General features: G+C 34.9%; 2 protein-coding genes across 5 annotated transcripts in view; one reads left to right on the top strand and one right to left on the bottom strand.

Annotated features, from left to right (window-relative positions):
* PBX3 (PBX homeobox 3) overlaps positions 1-21,302 on the top strand; it is a 242,277-nt gene that overhangs the window by 164,129 nt on the left and 56,846 nt on the right. The gene's annotated exons all lie outside the window — the stretch shown is intronic.
* LOC140848074 (uncharacterized) overlaps positions 1-21,302 on the bottom strand; it is a 32,313-nt gene that overhangs the window by 7,997 nt on the left and 3,014 nt on the right. Inside the window, exons 2-3 of the mRNA XM_073230363.1 lie at positions 574-715; positions 27-485 (exon numbers count right to left, since the gene is read on the bottom strand). Coding sequence (XP_073086464.1) covers positions 27-485; positions 574-715 — 601 coding nt within the window. The remainder of the gene's footprint in view (positions 1-26; positions 486-573; positions 716-21,302) is intronic.

Here is a 21,302-nt window from a genome sequence, read left to right as displayed (position 1 = left end):
TTCGCTCTATTTTTGTTCTCAATCACCTTGATGAAACAGTCTTGAAGTCGCTCCGCTTTCCGTGGCATTTGGAATGAGTCCCTGACAAGCTGATTTTCCACCCCTGTTGTGATGCTGCTTTCTCTCTAGTTAATATTCCTGGGTAAGTGTCGCACAAAACTAAACCCGAAGAGCCCTCACATGACACGGAGGCTGCTCCATTTACATTAATTATGCAGTCAGGGCGGTGAGAATCCGCTGTCAGCCCGAGGGGCGGGGGCACGCTGCGGCGGGAGCCGGGCCGGGCTCCCCGGGGCACGCGGGAGGGGGAGCCGCCGCCGCGCGGCTCGGCTCGGCGAGAACAATGGGCGCGCCCGGCAGCCGCGGGCGAGAGCAGCGCTGCGGCCTGAAGCCGCCCCGCGCCTGCGGCGACCAGGCTGCGCCCTGGGGTGCTGGCTCGCCCCTGCGACGGCGGCAGAGAAGGTCGGCGCTTGCCTCCCCGCCGCCTTCAGCCTGCCTTTGCCTTTGGCTCAGCACCACCCGGTTGTCACACCTGCTCCCAAGCCCGAGAGTTAGTGCCTTTTCAATCCAAACCTAAAACGATTTGAGGCCGGGTGACCGCAGACGCTCGATTTTCCAGATTTCAAAGACCTGGGCTGCTGCCGACCCTGTATCTCAGAGGACGGAATGATCACCACGTGAACACCTTCGACAGAAAGGAAGAAATTCCAACCAGCTACAAAACAAGGACACCTTGGGAAATAGTGGTTAAGAAAAAAATAACCCTAACCCTTCACCATAAATATGAAACATCTTCTGGGAGGTTTCCCACCGTAATTGGCTCTGAAGTATCCTAACTTAATGGCTGTTTTTCAGTGGGAAACTGAATTCCATGGGGAATTTCACAGGGAATTTAATTGTATAAACATTTGTTGAGTACCTACTATGTCCTAGGTGATGGAAAATTATTACCTCATTATTGCTATGTGGAAAACATTCCAGAAAATTAAGATTATTACTCTTTCCAGAATTTAAATATGGAATTTAAATATGGAATTAAATACAGAATTTCTATGGAAGCCATAGAAAAATTGCTGTTCTTGTCATCACTGTCTTCTCTTTCCCTTTCCCACTGACTTGGCTCTAGTCAAATATTGGTGATAATAGGGAGGATGAATGGGTTTATTCTGTTATTTTGGCACTTTTAAGGAGTGTAAGTAAAGATTATTGTGCAGTATTTATACAGTACAGTTAACATACAGTATTTATACAGCACAGCATCTAATTGTGTGGACTTAGAATTGTATGCTTGCAAGGAATAACTAGCCAAATATTTACACCACTAGAACAGCAGAATACTGAGATTTGAAAAGATTAGTAAAAGGATAATTTGAAAAGTCTTGCCTCTTTTTTTAGGTTTGCAAAAACAATTCCATGGCCATGTTTTGCACTTTTCTTTAAAATAAAGGATTGTGTGTGCAGCATTTCATAAGTAAATTTGTGTCACATTCAGCCAGGAGCAAGCACACTGAAAATTTTTCCAAAAGGAATTAGGCCATCCCTTCAAGGCCACATGTAGTTGCCAGCTACGCTACGATGACATTTAGCTCTGTTCCAGCCAAAGCCATAATTTCTGGAGAAATCAGTGTAGTACTCTTACCATTTTTTTCAATAAACAGATAAAAACTATTACTTTAAAAATGTTTAATATGCAATTCTGACATTTGTCCTATGCCCTTGTTCTAAAAATGAACTATTTTTGGAAACAAATGTCATGAGCTTCTTTGGCCTATAAGGAAAATGTTGATCCCTCTATATAGTATGTATTTTAAAAGTCACGTCTAATTTCTTTTAAAACATACAATTGTGGATGACTATTTTTCTCTTAAATGGAAATATATAAAAATGCAATATCCTATGTTTTGCTGCCCTTGTCTAGCTCGGATTAATACTTAGTCCATAGGCACACACCTGATCATCTACATTTGCCCTCTTACAGCACTAAACTATGTTTTCGACCTTTATCTTGCATTTACCTACCACTTCAGCATTTTATTAAAAATAAAAATAATAATAATAATAAAGGGAGAAATGTGGGATCCACATATAAATCAAGTTTAAAAATCAAACGAATATTCATATTTGACCTGATTGTTTATAGTTCATAATGCGTGATCAAAACCGAAAGTTTCTGTGATGAATGCCCTTGCACTGTTCACCATGTAAGAACTTATTCACTATGTAAGAATTCGTTCACCATGTAAGAACTTGTTCGTTATGCTTCAGAAGATTGGAGACTGACGAGAATTAGGCTTGAGATGGATTAATGATTGTGCATTGAGCATTGACCCCCCTATACAGAATTTTATTGTTGTTAACAACCATTTGATCAATAAATATGAGAGATGCCCTCTCAAAAAAAAAAATGCAATATCCTAAAATGAATGTTGGATCATATGAAATTGCTGCTATCTGACCATTTTTTACTTTAAGAAGTGGCATTTCATGTGGTTCAGTCAAGTAGATAATATTAGTAACAAATAAGTAATGAAAAAGCAAAGAAAGTATTTAGGTACAGTTATTGTGTAAAAATGTATGCATACACAAAAAATTGCAGTTTGATGTTACATAAATAAAATGCTCATGGAGTTCTTTCCTCCTTGAGTTATAATATTATCTATATATATATCCTAATATGATACATTTCAAAATTTTGTTTTTTAACTCTATTTTCATTACAGTTAAGAGTTAAGATAGTACTATTATGTACATTTAATCTTTATCTTTACCTGAATGTAATGAGAGCTTCCAAAATTAGGCCTAGCAATCTAGTCAGCATTTTAATTGGAACTACATTCACCAGTATGGCTAAACTTTTTCATCCACTCAGAACAGTTTTGTTTTTGATGCCATCATCTCATGATGCCATGAGATTTTTGTCTATGAGAAGAATTTCTGCAAATAAGTTAATTTTTAAAATCAGAATGCAAAAGTGATAAATTATAAATATACTTTAAAAGTATTTAAGTATGATACTCATAAAAAACCATATTCTTAGGATCATTAGCTTTGACATCATTGTATGATGCCAGATTATAGTGATATGAAGCTTATAATACTATTTCACATTTTTATCCACTAAATAAAAACTGGCCCTGTGTTTTATTACAAAGTAGGTGGCCTGGAGGAAAAATGTGTGTATTCTTTACTTTGGTATAAAATATGCATTTGGGCTTCTCATTTCATCCCCAAACTGTGTTATTCCTTAAAAATGCAGAACTGCCTGAAGTCCTCTTTAATATTTAATTCAACAACTTTTTAATCTGTCATTATGCTGTGATGAAGTAAGCATCAAGTGTCGCTGAAAAAGATTAAATTATACTTGGAAATAGGAATTGAAATGATTTAGGGTTGGAGGCTGAATATTTGCTTTGCACAAGTAATAATAATAGTAGCTTGGGTGAAGAAGGGCTTTGGTTTGGCTTTAATGTCTTTGCCTTGCTGTGCTCCCCTGTGGCTCCCCCTGATTTACACTGGCATTACTGAGCTTTATTTTATTTAAATGGAGGTAGAAAGTGGAAATTACTATACAACAATACATTAATTACTCCATACTATTTCTTTGTACTGATTTCCCTTTTTTCTGTAAACATAATAAACAGTGATGCAACCTACCCAATGTGGATAGCAGCTGTAAGCAATCCTGTAGTTCTTGTTTTAACAAGCTTATCTTAGAAAGGAAAGGCAGTAATAATTAATATCCATCTATGTAATAGCAAGAAGCAAAGAAACATTTGTGCTTTTATAGGGGATGATGTCGTACAGAAGAATAAGCTGTGACAGTATGTGTTAATATTTTAACCACTGCATTTTACTTCTTGCTTTTAAAATCCATATTTTAAATCTGTGGACAATTTTTTACGTAAGGATGAAGATAACAGAACTTTTAGACTTCTCAGTGACTCTTGGGATGTTCAACAGGTGACAAAGACTAACATCTTTAGAGTACTTGGTCTCTGCATATGTTTAGATTTCTGTCATTTGGAAGTCTGTCTAGTGGTCTCTGACTGCTTACCTTTATTTTTAATCTAGTTCTACAGCTCTGTCTACGTGAGGCCAAAGCAATCAGTCAATTTAGTGGAAAAAACTAATTGAGAAGTTATTTGATCAAGTACATAAAGAGCTCCACAGGATTGTTTGAAAGAATGCTGTATTTCATTTTTACTGTAATGCATGTATATTGGTGGCTTATATGTTTACTCTGGCTCTGTCTGTAATGAATGTCTTTAAAATATACCTTCATTTGTCATGATTTGGCACAATGATGGTTCTTTTAAAACAAAGCCTGGAAATAGACTGAAATCTTGACATGCATCACACCTGTTGAAATACTATCAGAGCTACATTCACTCCTAAGAACCCAGTTGTGTCTGTAATGCAGATGTCCACTTCCTAGCATCATTCCCTATCAATGAACAATAATAAAAAGAAAAGACCTCCTTCTTACTTTTTTTTGGGAAACATTCTAAGTGAGAATGTGAACTTATTGCAGTGAGTTCAGTATTCTCTATTAACTGTGCAGAAATTTAAAAAAAACTTGCAAAATGTTCTTAAAGAGTTTTTGGTACCCTTTTCTTTGTTACCATTTGATTCTTGTTAACATCAGTTGTTGCATAAGTTGCACTAAGCATAGAACACCTGGAAAAAACACATGGCATTTTGTAAATGATATTCATTTTTTCAGAAATCATTTTTTTTTTGTTGGTAGCTTGAGTTAATTTTACACCCTGCTAACTGAATTTCCTGAATATTTAACTCCCCACTTTATCAGTGAATACCCAAGGTGTGGAGGGTGGAACAGTTAGGTATCATTTCACTCCATTCATTTGTTATCATTAAAAATTTTAAGTTCCATAGTTTTTAATAGTAAATTACCTCTTACAGTTCAATTCAATAAATTGAATACAAACATTTAGAGGAGTAGATTACACAAATTATTTATGATTTAGTGTTTTGATCTAGGATAACTTGCTAAAATAAATCAGTTTTTAAATAATTGGTCAGTGTTGGCTTACATAATATTTCTATTAAGACATGCATTTGTCAACATGTTACTTTTTTGATCTATTACAAGACCAGAGTTGCCTTTCTGAAACCTAGTATACTTGTACGGTAAAGTAAATGCATGTCTTTGTAGAAGAATAAATAAAAAGAGCAACCTGAGTCAATAAGCGGGTTCAATTCATGCCTACAGCCATGGCGGACAGCTCATTTTGTAGATGTGGGTGTTTTGTTTACATTTATAATGCAGCTTTATTTAATGCTGACAGATATAGCTTGTGGCAAATGATAGTCAGAATGTATGAGCAGTCATAATGCTTCTGTCTTCTTATAGTGTGCTGCTGAAAATAAGCAGTTCACCTCTGTTTTTATTGAGGAAAGGATATGAGACAGCTATAGCTTCGTGAGGCTATTTATTGAGTTGTTTTACTAGCTGTGAACATGCCGCTTTATAGCAGTTGTGAAAATGGACTTTGCTAGTGTGTGGGAAAGGAAATAACATTGCAGTATACAAGGGTAGTAAAAAATCTCTATAAATAATTTTTCAGACTGAGGAATATTCTCATTTAAACAAGCAGAATGGATCGTGATTTTGGCTAGGTGTCAGTTGCTTCTCAAAAGTCACTAGGTTGGACTTAATCATTTAATTTGGAGAAAAAATTTGATTGTCTAAAGTTTAATTGGGTTAGAACTTAGGAAAAGTTGTTTACATAGCCATCTTGATTTAGCACAGCATTGTAGTTTGAGGATCGGTATTAACCAGGGTGGGGGTAGATATTACAAATTGTTCAGTAGGCTGCATATATGTGTGATGAGATACACTTGTAAGCTAATAATAGTATGTTATTTAAGGATGTACACATGGCACAGAGAAACTTGTATTCATATACTGTTTATAATATCGAGAATCAAATGTGGAAGTAGCACACAGTTGATGGAAAATTATAAAAGTACTTGCATTTGACCCTAAAGGTTTGTTATTCAAAATAACTAAGGGAAAGTGACAAATTAACCACAAAATTTGGATTATTTCGCATTATTTCTTTCATCTCTTCAAAATTATAGGCACTCACAACACCTGGTGCTTTTAACTCTGCAACAAATTGTTTTGATTTTCACACTAGGTTTTTTTTTTCTTTTTAACTCCACTCAATCTGTCTGCTAAAGCTTTCTGATATACAACTATTTATTGGCTACCATAATTGTGAGGAATATAATATATTTTATTCTTAACATAAAAAAAGCGCATTAGAAAGGTACATATTTGAAATTTTTATTACTTTTCTATTTTTATTCAAATGTTCATCATATAGCAGTGAGAAAGGTACACAAATATTATTTTCATGCATGCAAAATAATTTAGAAACCAGTGTGAATCTCAGCAGGTGTTTCCTCCATGTCTGTGCTCAAATTTCTAGGGAACACTGAATATTAAATTGAAATAACTCTCCCTTGATATTTTACAGCTAAAGTTCAGTTTAATTTTCAAATAAGGTTTTCCTGGACACATATCATTTTCCTCTCCTGTAAATAAAAATCATACTACTTAGATTTTAATACTTGCTGCTTTTACAGAGTAAATCAAAATGCTGCAAAGTACTCACTTATTTCCTTTCTATAGTGCTTTTATTAAGGCATTTCTGTTACCACTAAATTATGGATTATAGGGATGCTGTAAAAATGTTCTATTTCCTTCTCCACTGGCTGATGAAATGGGTTAATCTCTCAATAGAGCTATTTCCTTAATTCACCACCTGTTTTCAAATCCCCAGTAACCGACAAGGTAAGCAGAGAGATTCCTCTGTGTGTGCCTTATATACCTATTTCACAGAGAGAGAAACCTATAATAATAAAAAAAAAATCTTCCTTGAATTTTTTAAGGAAAATTGTTACACATAATTAAAAAGATACCATATTTAAATGATCATTCAGCAATCCAATTATGTCACCTACCAGCATTCTGTCAATGGAAATTTTCAACTCAAAAGGGTATACCTCTACATATATAAAGTACATTTATTACCTTTTTAAAAATGTGCATTTCCTTTCCAGTATATTATGAGAATTTGGTAGATATACAACTAGTGTAAATTTTATATTTTTTATTTAGAAACAAAGGAACTGATTTTATACTTGTAAAATCAGATGTGGACTTGGTTATTATGGTTAGAATGTCTCAACTGTATATAAGTAATCATTTATTGTTTAAATACAGAAGAGGCTGTAACAAAATGCTGTCAAGAGCCATCACACTCATTAACCTGCAAGCTAATTAGCCTCCTCCTGCCTGATTGCTGACAAGTTCTTCAGTCTGAACCGATTGCTGTTATGTCAGCAGAGAAGCACAGAGTGAGGTAGAGGAGGTCTCCATTAGATGTTTGTGAACAAAGTATATGCATTAAAGGTTTGTTTTTTACACTCTAACAAATGTTGGAGCATTCATATCCCCAGCTATAATTAAATTGGCAACTCTTAATTACTGTAATTAGTATATTAACTGTTTCCTTCCCTGTTCATCTATAACTGATTTTAGAAATTACATGTAAATTAATGTAATTTTAAAAATTTAATCATTGTTTAAAAGGTTTCGATAGTTAGATATATATCTAAATGCTACTGAGTATTTGAAATAATATGCATAAAAAAATCACTTAAATGCAGTGTCTTGTCAAAACCAGTACATATGGGCTTTATATTCACATGTCCTTTTTTCCTGTGCAAACATGACATTCATTCCCCATTAGATTTTTTTTTTTTCCTAATAGGCTAACACTTCTTAACTAGGTTATAAATTAGCATTGGAATGATAGAACATTTTGCAAATGCATCTTAAAATATGAATTCATTAATTTGTGGAAGACTAATTCATTTAGAATAGCTTCTTGAGGACAAAAAACATTAATAAGTTATTTTGCTTTTTATACCATCCTATCAAGATGGAGACTATGTGGAGAATATGTACCAGAAATATATACCAGGAAAACAATAGAGTATATTTTAGAATGGTGAATGATCGAAGTATGAATTGATGAAGCCGCCTTTGGATTCTCAGAATGATCACTGTTACCACTTTCTGGCAAATGTTACTTAGAATTTTGGTTTAAAATACTTGAATCATCTTCAACAAATTAGAGGCCTGAACCATTCTAAAATGTCATACATACCAACAAATTATATTCCTATGTCTGAAAATCTATATACTGAAATTTATTGTACTTCTATCTTATGTAGGGAAAACTGCTTTTGAGAGGATCTGATTTAAAAGTACAAGACTGAAGAGACAGCATCAAAGTTTACGAGAGCTTTCCATACAAGTACATGTTTATTCCATATTGGTCTTGCACAGATTATCATTTGCAAAGCATGTTGTAAAGATCTTAAGCTACATAAATATATATTACTACTCACTGGCTTTAACTAGCCCCTAATTAAGGAATAGATGTTTTAAATAAAATTTAAAATATTTTTATTTCATTTAAGAATTTTTATAGTAATTAAGATTTTAATAGGACTTACTTCAGGTATCATTCACTTACAGATGGCAATCATTTTATGAAGAACTACCCAAAGCACTACACAGTACATCATTCTTTAATGGATATGGCCTTTTAAATACAGTGGCCTATACATAAGTACTGAATCTTGAGCCTCAAGTCAACTGTATGACAGAATAGATGATGAGGTTCCTTCTTACACTCAAGTTCTGTGGACCTTTGGCCTCTTGGCTGGGAAAGACAGATTTGAAGTCATGAGGCAGTGTTTTGCATTTTTAAAATAAAATACCTCAATTGGGAGCTACTGTTCTAACCAGTGAGGACACCCTTCCACCACCATTCTTTAGCACAGCCTGATTCTGAGAGAAGAGCAAAATTTCCTCCCTGAAACTTTCATAGTCTCCTTTAGAATGTGATGCAAACTTTAAGTTCCAGAGAATTTAGTGTGATTAAAGATTCAAATTTATTTTACAGAGTAAATAAAAGGAGTTTAAGGACCCTTTGAACTTTAGGGCCCATTTCAGAATCATTGGGCCACTTGCTAGAGTGTATCATCATACATGTAATGAGAGAGTCCAAATTAAATTCTGAGCTGTGGGAGAGAAGGGAATCCATGAATTGTCTAGCTCAGTCCTCTCATTTTATTGATAGGGATATGAGGCTCAGGGGAGGCAATTTGCCCAAGACCATGTAACGAAATTGTATAGCAGATCTGACACAAGCATCCAGATCCTTGGACTCTGGTCTAGTATACTAACTTTCATAAATTCGAGACGTAGTAGACTGATTTAGTACTTCCTTCTGGATCTCTGTGGTTTTTTTGTATTACAGTTATTTTATATTGAATGTCAAAGCTGTTTAAAGTGTATGAACAGTTTTTTTTCACATTCATTCCTTTTTTAAAATTTATTTATTTATTTGTTTGTTTGTTTGTTTGTTTGTTTGTTTGTTTAGGTGTCATTAATATACACTTACATGAGCAACATTGTGGTTACTAGATTCCTTCCATTATCAAGTCCCCACCACATACCCCATTAGAGTCACTGTCCATCAGCGTAGTAAGATGCTATAGAGTCACTACTTGTCTTCTCTGTGCTATACTGCCTTCCCCGTGCCACCCCCCACCCCCAGCATTGTGTGTGCTTATCGTAATGACTCTTTCCCCTTTATCCCTCCCTTCCCACCCATCCTTCCCAGTCCCTTTCCCTTTGGTAACGTCCATTCTTGGGTTCTGTGAGTCTGCTGCTGTTTTGTTCCTTCAGTTTTTTTCTTTGTTCTTACACTCCACAGATGAGTGAATGCATTTGATATTTGTCTTTCTCCGCCTGGCTTATTTCACTGAGCATAATACCCACTAGCTTCATCCATGTTGCTGCAAATGGTAGGATTTGTTTTCTTCTTGTGGATGAATAATATTCCATGTGTGTATGTACCACAGCTTCTTTATCCATTCATCTACTGATGGACACTTAGGTTGCTTCCATTTCTTGGCTATTGTAAATAGTGCTGCGATAAACATAGGGGTGCATATGTCTTTTTCAAACTGGGCTCCTGCATTCTTAGGGTAAATTCCTAGGAGTGGAATTCCTAGGTCAAATGGCATTTCTATTTTTAGTTTTTTGAGGAACCTCCATACTGCTTTCCACAATGGTTTAACTAATTTGCATTCCCACCAGCAGTGTAGGAGGGTTCCCCTTTCTCCACAACCTCGCCAACATTTGTTGTTGTTTGTCTTTTGGATGGTGGCCATCCTTATTGGTGTGAGGTGGTATCTCATTACGGTTTTAATTTGCATTTCTCTGATGGTTAGCGATGTGGAATATCTTTTCATGTGCCTGTTGGCCATCTGAATTTCTTCTTTGGAGAAGTGTCTGTTCAGATCCTCTGCCCATTTTTTAATTGGATTATTTGCTTTTTGTTTGTTGAGGTGCATGAGCTCTTTGTATATTTTGAATGTCAACCCCTTATCAGATATGTCACTTATTAATATACCCTCCCATACGGTAGGATGCCTTTTTAGTCTACTGATGGTGTCCTTTTCCGTACAATAGCTTTTTAGTTTGATATAGTCCCACTTGTTCATTTTTGCTTTTGTTTCCCTTGCATGTGGAGGTATGTTCATGAAGAAACAGTTTTTTTAATAAGTACAATTTTATTGCTTAAAGTAGATGCCCAAATTTATGTAAAACATTTAGTGTTTTTAAAAATACACAAATAGAAAATGCTGAATTTAGAACTGATTGGCATCAAAGTCAAAAAAAATCACCCCAGTTTGACATTTAGGGTACTTTTTCCCCTGTAAGTTACTTAATAAAAGAAACTGCTGTGGTGTTGAACGGAATGTTGCTCAAGTGCTGGTTTCAGTAAGTTTTCCAAAAAACTGATGATATAATACCCAGGTGTTTTTTTTCCCCCTTATCTTCTACATCACATTTTTTAGATGGAGAGAGATGGAGAGAGAGTTGTCATTGTTGGAGAGTAAGAGAAAAGAGGGTGTAGAGAACAAATCCTAAAACTTCAGAATAACAGTTGACAGTGTCTTACAGGTTTTTGGTCAGCTGGTGACTATTTCAATGCCTCCCTGCCAGAATGTAGTACTAGACTCTCCACTCCGCAGTTCCTACAAACTTAGGAATAAAACAAGGAGACTTTGCTTTATTTTAAAGGTAACTTGCCCAAGCAGTTGGTGTGACAATAAATTATTTGAATTTTGATACATCTTAAAATGACAAATGTAGTATTTTTTTCTGTTAGATGCATGTTTATATGTGCTTGTCTAGAAGTAATTGAGAATTGAGATCATTGTTGTTTGTGAAATCATGGTATTGGTTTGGCAACTGTGCATATGTAACTTGTAAAGAGTAAAGCCCCCCAAAAGTATTTTCTTGATATTAGCTTTCATTATAAACCAGAATAATTCTGAATGTTTATACTAATGGGATATAACCCAAGGCAAATTTAATTTTAGATTGGGCTTTTGCTTAATGTATTATTCATAGTATGGTATCATCAGTTAAAGCATATCCCTGATGATAAACTTAAAACTGCACTTTAATAGTAATATCCACCCTAATTTGGGTGAGTCAAATAGTTACCTGACATGATTTACTTTGCCTCCTTATTGTAGATAATTTTAAAATAGTGGTGGGATGGACTTATATGGTGTGTTTTTCTCACCTACCCCCCTTTTTTAACACTTCACCATTTTTGCTGCATGACCTGGTTTTGTATTTTTCTGGTTCTCTCTTCATCTAATTAGTGTGTTCTAAAAAGACCTGGACCACTTATTGTACAGAGATGTAGCCTGTGGGTATTTAATAAGGAGCTTTCAGTGCTACATTTGCATCTTTTGCTTGGGGTCTGAATAGTGAATTACCTTTAAGATCATTAGAAGCACTGTTCTATTGTTAAAATCAGCCCACAATATTCTAATGACAGTTTAAAACTTGAGGCTTCATATATAACCCAGGTGACCCCAGCATAATTGTATGTAGTGCAGAAGACCCCAGGATAAACTGCTGGTGGTTCAGCTCATCCACAGTGTAGCCCCTACAAGCTAGTAGGTTTACACCCAAACAAACCATATAGGGATGTAGTGAAAGCAAATGAGTCTTATCCCAGTTACGTACATATATACGTAAAATATATTATTTATATTTTAATACTGATTCCCCAGCTATGACTTGATACTTCTTAAAGAGAGACACATCCACCATCAAGCCATGTGCAGAATGTGGAATGTATCTTATCAGATGACTGTCCATTTAAAGATGCAATACATGGAAGGTGAAAAGTTTAAAAGTGTATTTTTGCTTTCAGGTTCTTCCCATAGGCCAAAAACTAAATAGGGAGATACTTTGTTGTTCAAAGATTAAATTAAAATTTATTCTTTCTCGAATCAAATAGAAGAGAACTATTAGTAGATGCCAAATGAGAGTCCTTAAATCTTTCCTAAAATAATATTTTAGAAAAGTTTATGTATTTTTGTTAGATTTTTTTTGTCATTATTATTATGTAATTGTAGAGTCTTAAAGCTGAAGGAAAACTTAATTTAATTTAGCACCTTTTTTGGTAGTTAATATTTTCACTAGTGTACTCACCTCAAATTGATGTTATATTTACTTGATATCAGTAATGCCAGGGAGGTCAAAGGTAGTTGGTAACAAGAGTGACTTAAAAGAGAAATATAGTGATAAATTTCATGTTTTTAAATAAATTCTTTTACTTAGAGGACATTTATAGATTAATTATCTGGCATTTACTCTGTCTCTGAGCTTCTTGACTACATATGAGAAACTAAATGAATATAGATATTTTTTATACAACTAATTGTAGTAGATAACATGTTAATTGATTTAAAATTTAGCAGTTGTACTTGAAAATTGCATTTCTGAAATAGCTGTTTCTTAATGAAGTCTGAAGTTACTAATTTGTGATCAATAATTCCTGCTGAACAGCTACATACAGATTTTAACGCAGTGCTGTGCATCTAATGGGTACTTAGTATAGAGGTGTGTTGAATGAAAGCATGAATGACTGAAAGATGGAGCTGAAAAGGATATAAAGTGAGGGAAAGAATATGTGCTTGATGCATAGTGGGACTTCTGTAGTTAGTTGAGCCAACTAACCAGGTATTTTTTTTTTTTGAGAGGGCATCTCATATTTATTGATCATATGGTTGTTAACAACAATAAAATTCTGTATAGGGGACTCGATGCACAATCATTAATCAACCCCAAGCCTAATTCTCGTCAGTCTCCAATCTTCTGAAGCATAACGAGCAGGTTCTTACATGGTGAACAAGTTCTTACGTAGTGAATAAGTTCTTACATGGTGAACAGTGCAAGGGCAGTCATCACAGAAACTTTCGGTTTTGATCACGCATCATCAACTATAAACAATCAGGTCAATTATGATTATTTGTTTGATTTTTATACTTGATTTATATGTGAATCCCACATTTCTCCCTTATTATTATCACTATTATTATTATTATTTTTAATAAAATGCTGAAGTGGTAGGTAGATGCAAGATAAAGGTAGAAAACATAGTTTAGTGCTCTAAGAGGGCAAATGTAGATGATCAGGTGTGTGCCTGTAGACTAAGTATTAATCCAGGCTAGACAAGGGCAACAAAACATCCACGGATGCAGAAGATTTCTCTCAAAGCAGGGGGGGTGAGGTTCTGAGCCTCACCTCTGTTGATCCCCAATTTCTCACCTGATGGCCCCCCTGCGACTGTGCCTGTCTTAGGTTGTTCCTCCCTTGAGGAATCTTACCCGTCTCTGGCTAACCAGTCATCTTCCGGGGCCATACAGGGAAATGTAAAGTTGGTGAGTGAGAGAGAAGCAATATTGTTCGAAAAGGTTAGCTTTTTACTTCTTTGCAGATTTATGCCCTGTGGCTTCTATGCCCAGCATTTGTCTTGAGGTATCTTTACCACTTGGAAGAATTATGATACTCGGTAATTTCTATATGAGGCACGAATTCCACTCAGTTATGTTTTTAAGAGGGCCTCACTTTCAATAAAAATTACAGAAATATCTAAAAAATAATAACCAGGCAGTAATTAACATGAGTTCACCTAGTACACTGTCTATAATGTGTTGTTTTGCTTATCTCATCCTTTTGCACTATTTTCTTGTTATCAGCTTACTCCTCAGAGTTCTCTAGATCAGCTGTGAAAAGTAGCTGCCTGATCTGACACGATCCTTGTTTAAACCATGACACCTGATTTGTCTTTTCTTTTGCCCTTCTTTTAATTGTGTCACCTTAATTGTAGGAGAAACGCAAACCTTCGATTTCTTGAAGAAGCTGCCTTATTTACATCTTTTAGATCGATTGTGGAAATAAAACAGAACCTGTCTTTTTAAAAAGAATTTCTTATATGGAGAGAAGTTAATAATGAGGCAAATATTTGTGAAAGATGTTTATTGCAAAGACCTAAACTAAAAAATAAAATCAGTAAATTTTTAGTTAAAACTGAATCTAGCTTACATGCATATCTGAAAACATTATCTGAAGTTTAACATGTTTAAGATCAGAACATTGACCAGTAATATTCTGTGAAGTAGTTTTGCAGGATTTTCTCTTCTAAGAATAATTTGTTGTACTTGCATTATTGTTTCCTTTGGGATCCCAGACAATGACTCTGTAGTCTGATTCATTAATATTGGTTGTCTTCAGCAGAGAGTATCCAGATTTGACCTGCCAAGTATTAAATTTTTAATGTATTACTAGTTCCTTCACAGAGTAAGGCTTGTCTTTGTTCTTTGTATTTTTGTACCATTGTAGCTTGAATCAGATACAGATTTAATTTGCAGTGTTACTAATTATGCCTTGTTTTAAAAATACACACGGAACACACATATACAACTGTAAAACTGTTTATTGATGAAAATATTTCAATATCATAGCTACCTTTTAAAATATTTGAAAACATGTATTTCTGAATTTATTTTGAAAAGTGCCAGGGGGTGCTCTGTGCTCTGTGCAACAAGTTAATTATTATGCTGTTAACATTGATGATGTTGAATGTGTATTAGTTAATGTGTTAATGACGTGTTAATTACTGTACATGTTGTGAAGACCCTTCAGGCTTGTTCTATGATGCAACATGTCAACTTGAACCAGACCAAGTAATATGCAAAGCAGACTGTAACTCTTAAAAATAACACTTGTAAACATAAATTATAAATTAAATTATGCTTTTTATTATCCTTTTTCTTTCTGGTAGAATGAATAAGTAATTCTGCTATCTGCACCTGTTAGAACCTAATACCGTCAGACTGTGTTTTCCCCAAGAGGGTTGGAAGAGATTTGTTATGCAATAACTTTCGCTTTGTTTTCACTCTGGCATTTAGTGTATATTTTACATAGATTCATGTATTTTGCAACCTGAAAGATCCTTCTTTTTTTTTTTTGTTTATTAGATTATTTATAACGGAAGACACTCAGTCTTTGTGCAAGCAGATGAAAAGTGGCCTTGTTCGGTTGGCACCACTAGTTGACATTAAGCTAATCTATATGTACTTGTGATTCAGTCTGTGGCTATTAAGGTTTGTTGACTAAATAGTTGAAACCTCATGAGATCAGTCATAAAAAACTGGATGCCGATTTCAAATAATTTAAAAGAGGCCAGAATTTGCTGCCATTTGAGAACATGGAACGATACACTTGTTTTTTGCATAAACACAGTTTGAAAATGTCAACTATTTGAGCTTTGTTTCAACTTCTGAATTAATAGTTGCTCACTTCCTAATTGTCAGTTTTTTGGAAACTATACCTGGCAATAATCTTCAAGAGACTGCTTTGGAGACATAGAGTAAAACTGTAGGACACAGTGCTCTACATGTAATGTTATTTATTTATTTCTCTCTTCAAAAATTATTGATATTAAACAAAAGCATTACTAAGAATGAGAGTTCACAAATGAACTAAGAAGAGTCTTCTAATGAGGATATTTTTTAAATGACCCAGAACCGACTGTTAAGAATACAAAAATAAAATAGAAATGAATGTTCCTGCTAGGCAGTAACTCTATCTTCTGGATTCTGTTTATATAAATACATACAAGAGGTGGTGAAGAGTTCAGGCTATAAAGCAAGACTATCGAGGTTTAAATCCTGGCTCTTTCACCATCTAGATGTATGACTATGAGCATGATTTTTAACCAAACCATGCTATGCCTCAGTTTCATGATAATAAAAGTGGGCATAACAAGAGAACCTATCTCTTTGGATTTGGGAATGATTAAATCAGGCAATACAGGCAAAGTACTCTGAGCAGGGTCTGGCACATAGGAAGCCCTAAATAAATGTGAGGTCTTACTAAACTACCTTTAATATTACACAGAAAATTATTTGGGAGCGTTTAATTTCCATAAGCTCTTCGAATTCCCTAGAACCCACTCTGAATGTGAATTTTTGGTTTTCAGTCATTATAGTCTCATACCTCATCACAGAAAAAGCGTCTTATTTTTAATGATGATTTTATTACTCCAGCGTTGCTTACATCTACCTGGAGTTACCCCAGGTTTTTTCATTCATAACCTTGGTTGATTTCCTACAGCACAGCTCTTGTTGAGATTTATATTGGAAGGATATTTTGAGCAGGACTTTGTTCTCCCATGCAAATATTTGTGTATCTCTTGTTTACAGCCCTGATGTCCTCTTGTAATACCCATGCAAAAGGGATTCTAATAAATCTTGTGCTCAGCATTACACATTGTTTGTTTTAGCTGCCTTCCACTTCATGCTTCCTCCTTTAAGAGCTAGCCATTACGAAAGGTTAGATTCACAGTTAGCAGGCTTTAGCTCTCCCTTTTGAATCAGTGAGGTTGCCGTTTTATTGCTCTCCGACTTACACTTCAGTGATGAGAGTAAACTAGCATCAGATTAAAGGTCAGCAAATCCCATCAAAGAGAGGAATATTAGGGGCAGAGATAGTTGGAGAGGCAGCACACCGCTGGGTATTGACAGGGTGATTCCAGGGTATCAGTCAGCAGAATTATAGCTGCCCAGAGAGTCAGTGCAGCTTTAATGAGCCTGTGTGAAGAGGAAGAGGGTGGATTTATGTAGTTCCTCATAATTTTCTGTAGAGACTGTTATTGCAGACATTCTGTGGAGTGTTCTGGTCTTTCATTTAATTCAAAGGTCCTGGAGCTTATCCATCCTTTAAATTCCTTTTTGTTAGCTCAAATCAAAGTTGACATTTCCATGGTTTGCCACCTAAAATACCCAGTTCAAAATCAGGTTTCTTTAGGCGATTTTCAAATCTGTATCCTGTTAATATAAATCTACTATCATTTATATTAATGCATTCATATTTTCTCTTCAGAAAAGTGGGTTGAATGATGATTTTTTTTCATAAGTAGGCAGTGAGGGGAAGTGTACATTTACACATTTTCCTCTAAGTGACTGGGAAAAAATGTGATAATAATTATGTAATAGTGCTTTTCAAAAGGATCTTATTATTCATTCTCCGTAAGTTGATTTTCCTAATTAATTGTTTATAAGCCTATTTGTGTACACCCCACCTCACTCTTTATGCCCCCAGTGCCCCTAAACTGGAAAAAAAATTTTTTTGTCTCTGGAGGAGAATCGTTTTTAATTGTTCTGATGAGCAATACTGCATTTAATTGCTGTTATTTTCAGTCCACCTTAAGATACACCAGTTTCTTGTCAGAGGGGATTAAATCTTTGATTTGTAAATCTAGAATGTGCTTTGGGAAGTCAAGTGTTCATGAAAAATGTCTTTGGATATCTTTGCTGTAGGTTATTTGCTTAAAGAGTTAATGACAGTTTTTTTGTTGTTGTTAAGCTTTTGTAGGTCACTAGAAAACAGATGGTTTTTGAAAAAAATATCAATAAACTTGAACTAGAATGATTTGTTTTATTAGCCAAGCCAGCCACTTTTTGTAATTTGTATTTAAGAATGTGCTATTTTGATTATTTGTAAGTAAATGAATGCATTATTAACATGGGGGTCTTGTTTGTGTGATTTGCTGCTTGGGAGATGATGCTTTTACGCTTTTCTGCCATTGTCCTTTGCATGCCATGTGGGTGGTGGTGCTTTTCAGATACTTAGATGGTTTTTAATGGAATAGAGTGATGGATATGAAACGACCATGAGAACCACAAATATCCTTTTCGAAGTTCACTGTTGACTGAAACATCTACAGCCTTTAAAAATGTAAACACCTGGGAGATGCATACAGATAAATATTGGGTAAAAATATAGAAGACATCTTCAGACATTAATTAGATGCTATATTTATATTAAAGAGCAAGCACACTCAAAAGTAAAATCATGTAGAAAGTCTAGTAAAGTTCATGTTTCCTATAATTGTGCCATGCCTCACAAAGTCTCTTCAATAAAACTGAATCTGTATCCTTTATAATAATTCAGATAAAACTTTATGCCGTGCTGTTACATTGAAATGAACTGAGAATGTCAATGACCCTCATGCCGTATTTACTAGCATGCTATTATGAGCAGTGCCTGCGCATCAGGATAATTTGGCATTACAAAAACAGTAAAGTGGACATTCTGTCCCTCAAAAAAGAAAAAGGGAACCTGTAGATATCTGCTATTCATAATGAAGCCAACTGACTGTAATTTTATATATTCACTTTTGAACATTTTAGAAAAGAGAGAAAGAAGAAGGCTGCAGCAAAGGCAAAATAAATTAATACAAAGATAAGTATGAGATTAATTATCTGATTAAGGGCAGGATTCTTACTACCATGAAGGATGTATGAATGATGGTTACTGATCATCTTTAAGTACACACCTAAGTATATTAGGTATTTTTAAGTTTAACTGGGGTCCAGTATTTTCATTTAAGAACAATTATGAATGGTGAAAGGACCATTTTTCTGAAATGGTACCAGGTTTCTCCCCAGTGGTAGTTTCTGACTAAAAATTTTGTATTGTGTAGATTATATGAATAGTTTAAAAAAATACCATAGATTTTATCTGTGAAATATTTGATTAAAGATTTCCAAAATACTAATTGAGAAGATGCAAAACTTTGATCTAATTTTAACAAAACACTGTGTAGCCAGTTATAACATGATAATGAGTAGTACATTGGCAGGAAGAAAAAGAAAAGAATCCATATTTCAGAACAAATAAATAGCACCATTTACTTTACTTGTTCTCTTCTCTTCTACACATGGCTGTTTTCTAGATTTCTGAGTTTATTTGAATCATGTGTCCAGAGACCACTAATCACGAGCAGCTATAATGAGTGTTTCATCATCAACATACATCAAAGTGCCATTCTACTACCAGAAGTCATACGAGAGTACAAGTAACATGAAAGAACAAACGAAAACAGATAACCTAGGTCATATAAATTGAGAAAGCAAAAAGCATAAAACAACATAGTATTGAAATATGTTGCAAAATAATAGCAAAATCTGTGACAAAGAAATTTGATATATAAAAATACCAGTTCGAAAAATAAAACAACTCCAGTCATATTTGACCATGTAGTGAACATTACCACAAGTCAGATAAAAGTTTTAATGTAGGACAGATTTGTATCAGATTACATTATAAGATTGCAAAACTTCCATTTTTTTTTTTTTCACAGTCATGGTATGGCTCTTGGTAATGTTCATTTTCACAGATGATACTAAGGAGTTTTGTAACTAGTTCTTTGACTTTGGGGAATGTAGTATTTTAATATATAGGATTTCAACCTCTATGATGTAAAGTGAATACTATTCTTATTTTTTAAAGTGATGATTATGTTCCAGGTACTCTTTTAGGCATTTTACATATTTAATAGCACTTAAACTTCACAGTGATTTCTTAGGTTGGTGTTATCTCTGTTTACAGAGAATGAACTAGAGGACTTGCCTGCAATCATTGCATAGCTAATAAGGGACAGAGCCAGAATTTGCATCCAGGCTATTCTGACTCCATGTTCTCCAGTATTGCAACTCATTTGTATTGTAGTTGCAAAGTGAATTTAAAGTCTGGTATTCTAACCTATTTCTCTAGGTAATTGAGGTGCAGTGGAACCCCAGATGAAGAGGAAGACAAACATATTTGAATTGTTGTTTTCACATTTACTAGCCATATGATCTTGAGCCAATCACTTAACCTCTTTGAAGTTTGTTTTTTCATCTATAATGAGGTTAATGGGAACTATCCTGCAACGTTATTTGAAACTCAAATGAGAGAGAATGTGAAAGACACAGCTTGCTGCTTGGCATTAGTATGTGCTTAATATGTGCTGAAATTTGAACATAGAGAATTTTTAGGCTAAGCAATAGAATGATACCCGAGTACTAATTGTGTTTTGGATTATTACATTAACAACTGTAAAATAAGAGGTTACAGCCACCTGCATAAGAAACAAAGGACAGAAAACATTGGCTTTTTGGCAGAAATGTTTTGTAATGTGAACTGGGTCTGGGAGGAACTTACCAAAAGTCTGGAAGATTCCATCTTCCAGAAAATAGAATAGTGGGGGAAGCAGCTGTGTGGAGCGGTACACACGATGCCCTCAGTGTTAGAGGGAGCAGGCGCCACAGTATAATGTTATCCCATTCACAGCATGGCGATGATCTTAACTGACAAGACAGGAAATGAAAGTGCCATGGTGATCTCATTCTGCAGGGAGAAAAGGCAAGGGAACAGAATGTGGGAATGTGGGCAACAGCAAGATTGCAATGAGAGTTTGTGTAAACAAATGCTGAAATATTTAATAGAAGGGGAAACATCCTGGAAATGCATATAGTAGAAGAGAACTGATTGGTTTTGATGGACGTCCAAGTGTGGGCCTCTAGCATTTTCTATCAGGGAGACCCCAAGCATGTGGTAACTTAAAAGGATATCATTGGAACGTTAGATCATTAGTAACCACATAGAGTACCTAGTCACAAAAACCTATGGATATTAAAGCCATTGTTATTATAATTATTTTCCCCCATTTAGGTTCTGAAACTCACTGCTTTTACTATTTGTAGTTTTGGGTTTTTTCTCTTTTTAAATTTAGTTGTCATATTTACTGGTCCTAATAATTTCCTCAACAGAACATTTTTTTTGAACATCTGTCCCTTTGGATAAAAAGAAAATGGCTGTTTCCTTTTTCCCCCCACATGTAATAATTTACAATAAGAACAGAACACAGGTAACCCTTTGTGCTAATATGTGTGGGAAACATGGCCTTTTTTTCCCTTCATCCTTTTTTCACTGTTTCATGCAAGCACAGCATACTTCCTATCTTGCCCTAGCCCTGTTTTCTTCTGTA

This window comes from Manis javanica, chromosome 2 (assembly GCF_040802235.1).
Source record: "Manis javanica isolate MJ-LG chromosome 2, MJ_LKY, whole genome shotgun sequence".
In the NCBI taxonomy this organism is placed as follows: Eukaryota; Metazoa; Chordata; class Mammalia; order Pholidota; family Manidae; genus Manis; species Manis javanica.
Note: the sequence above shows the minus strand (reverse complement) of the source record. Positions and strands in the feature narration are given on the sequence as shown.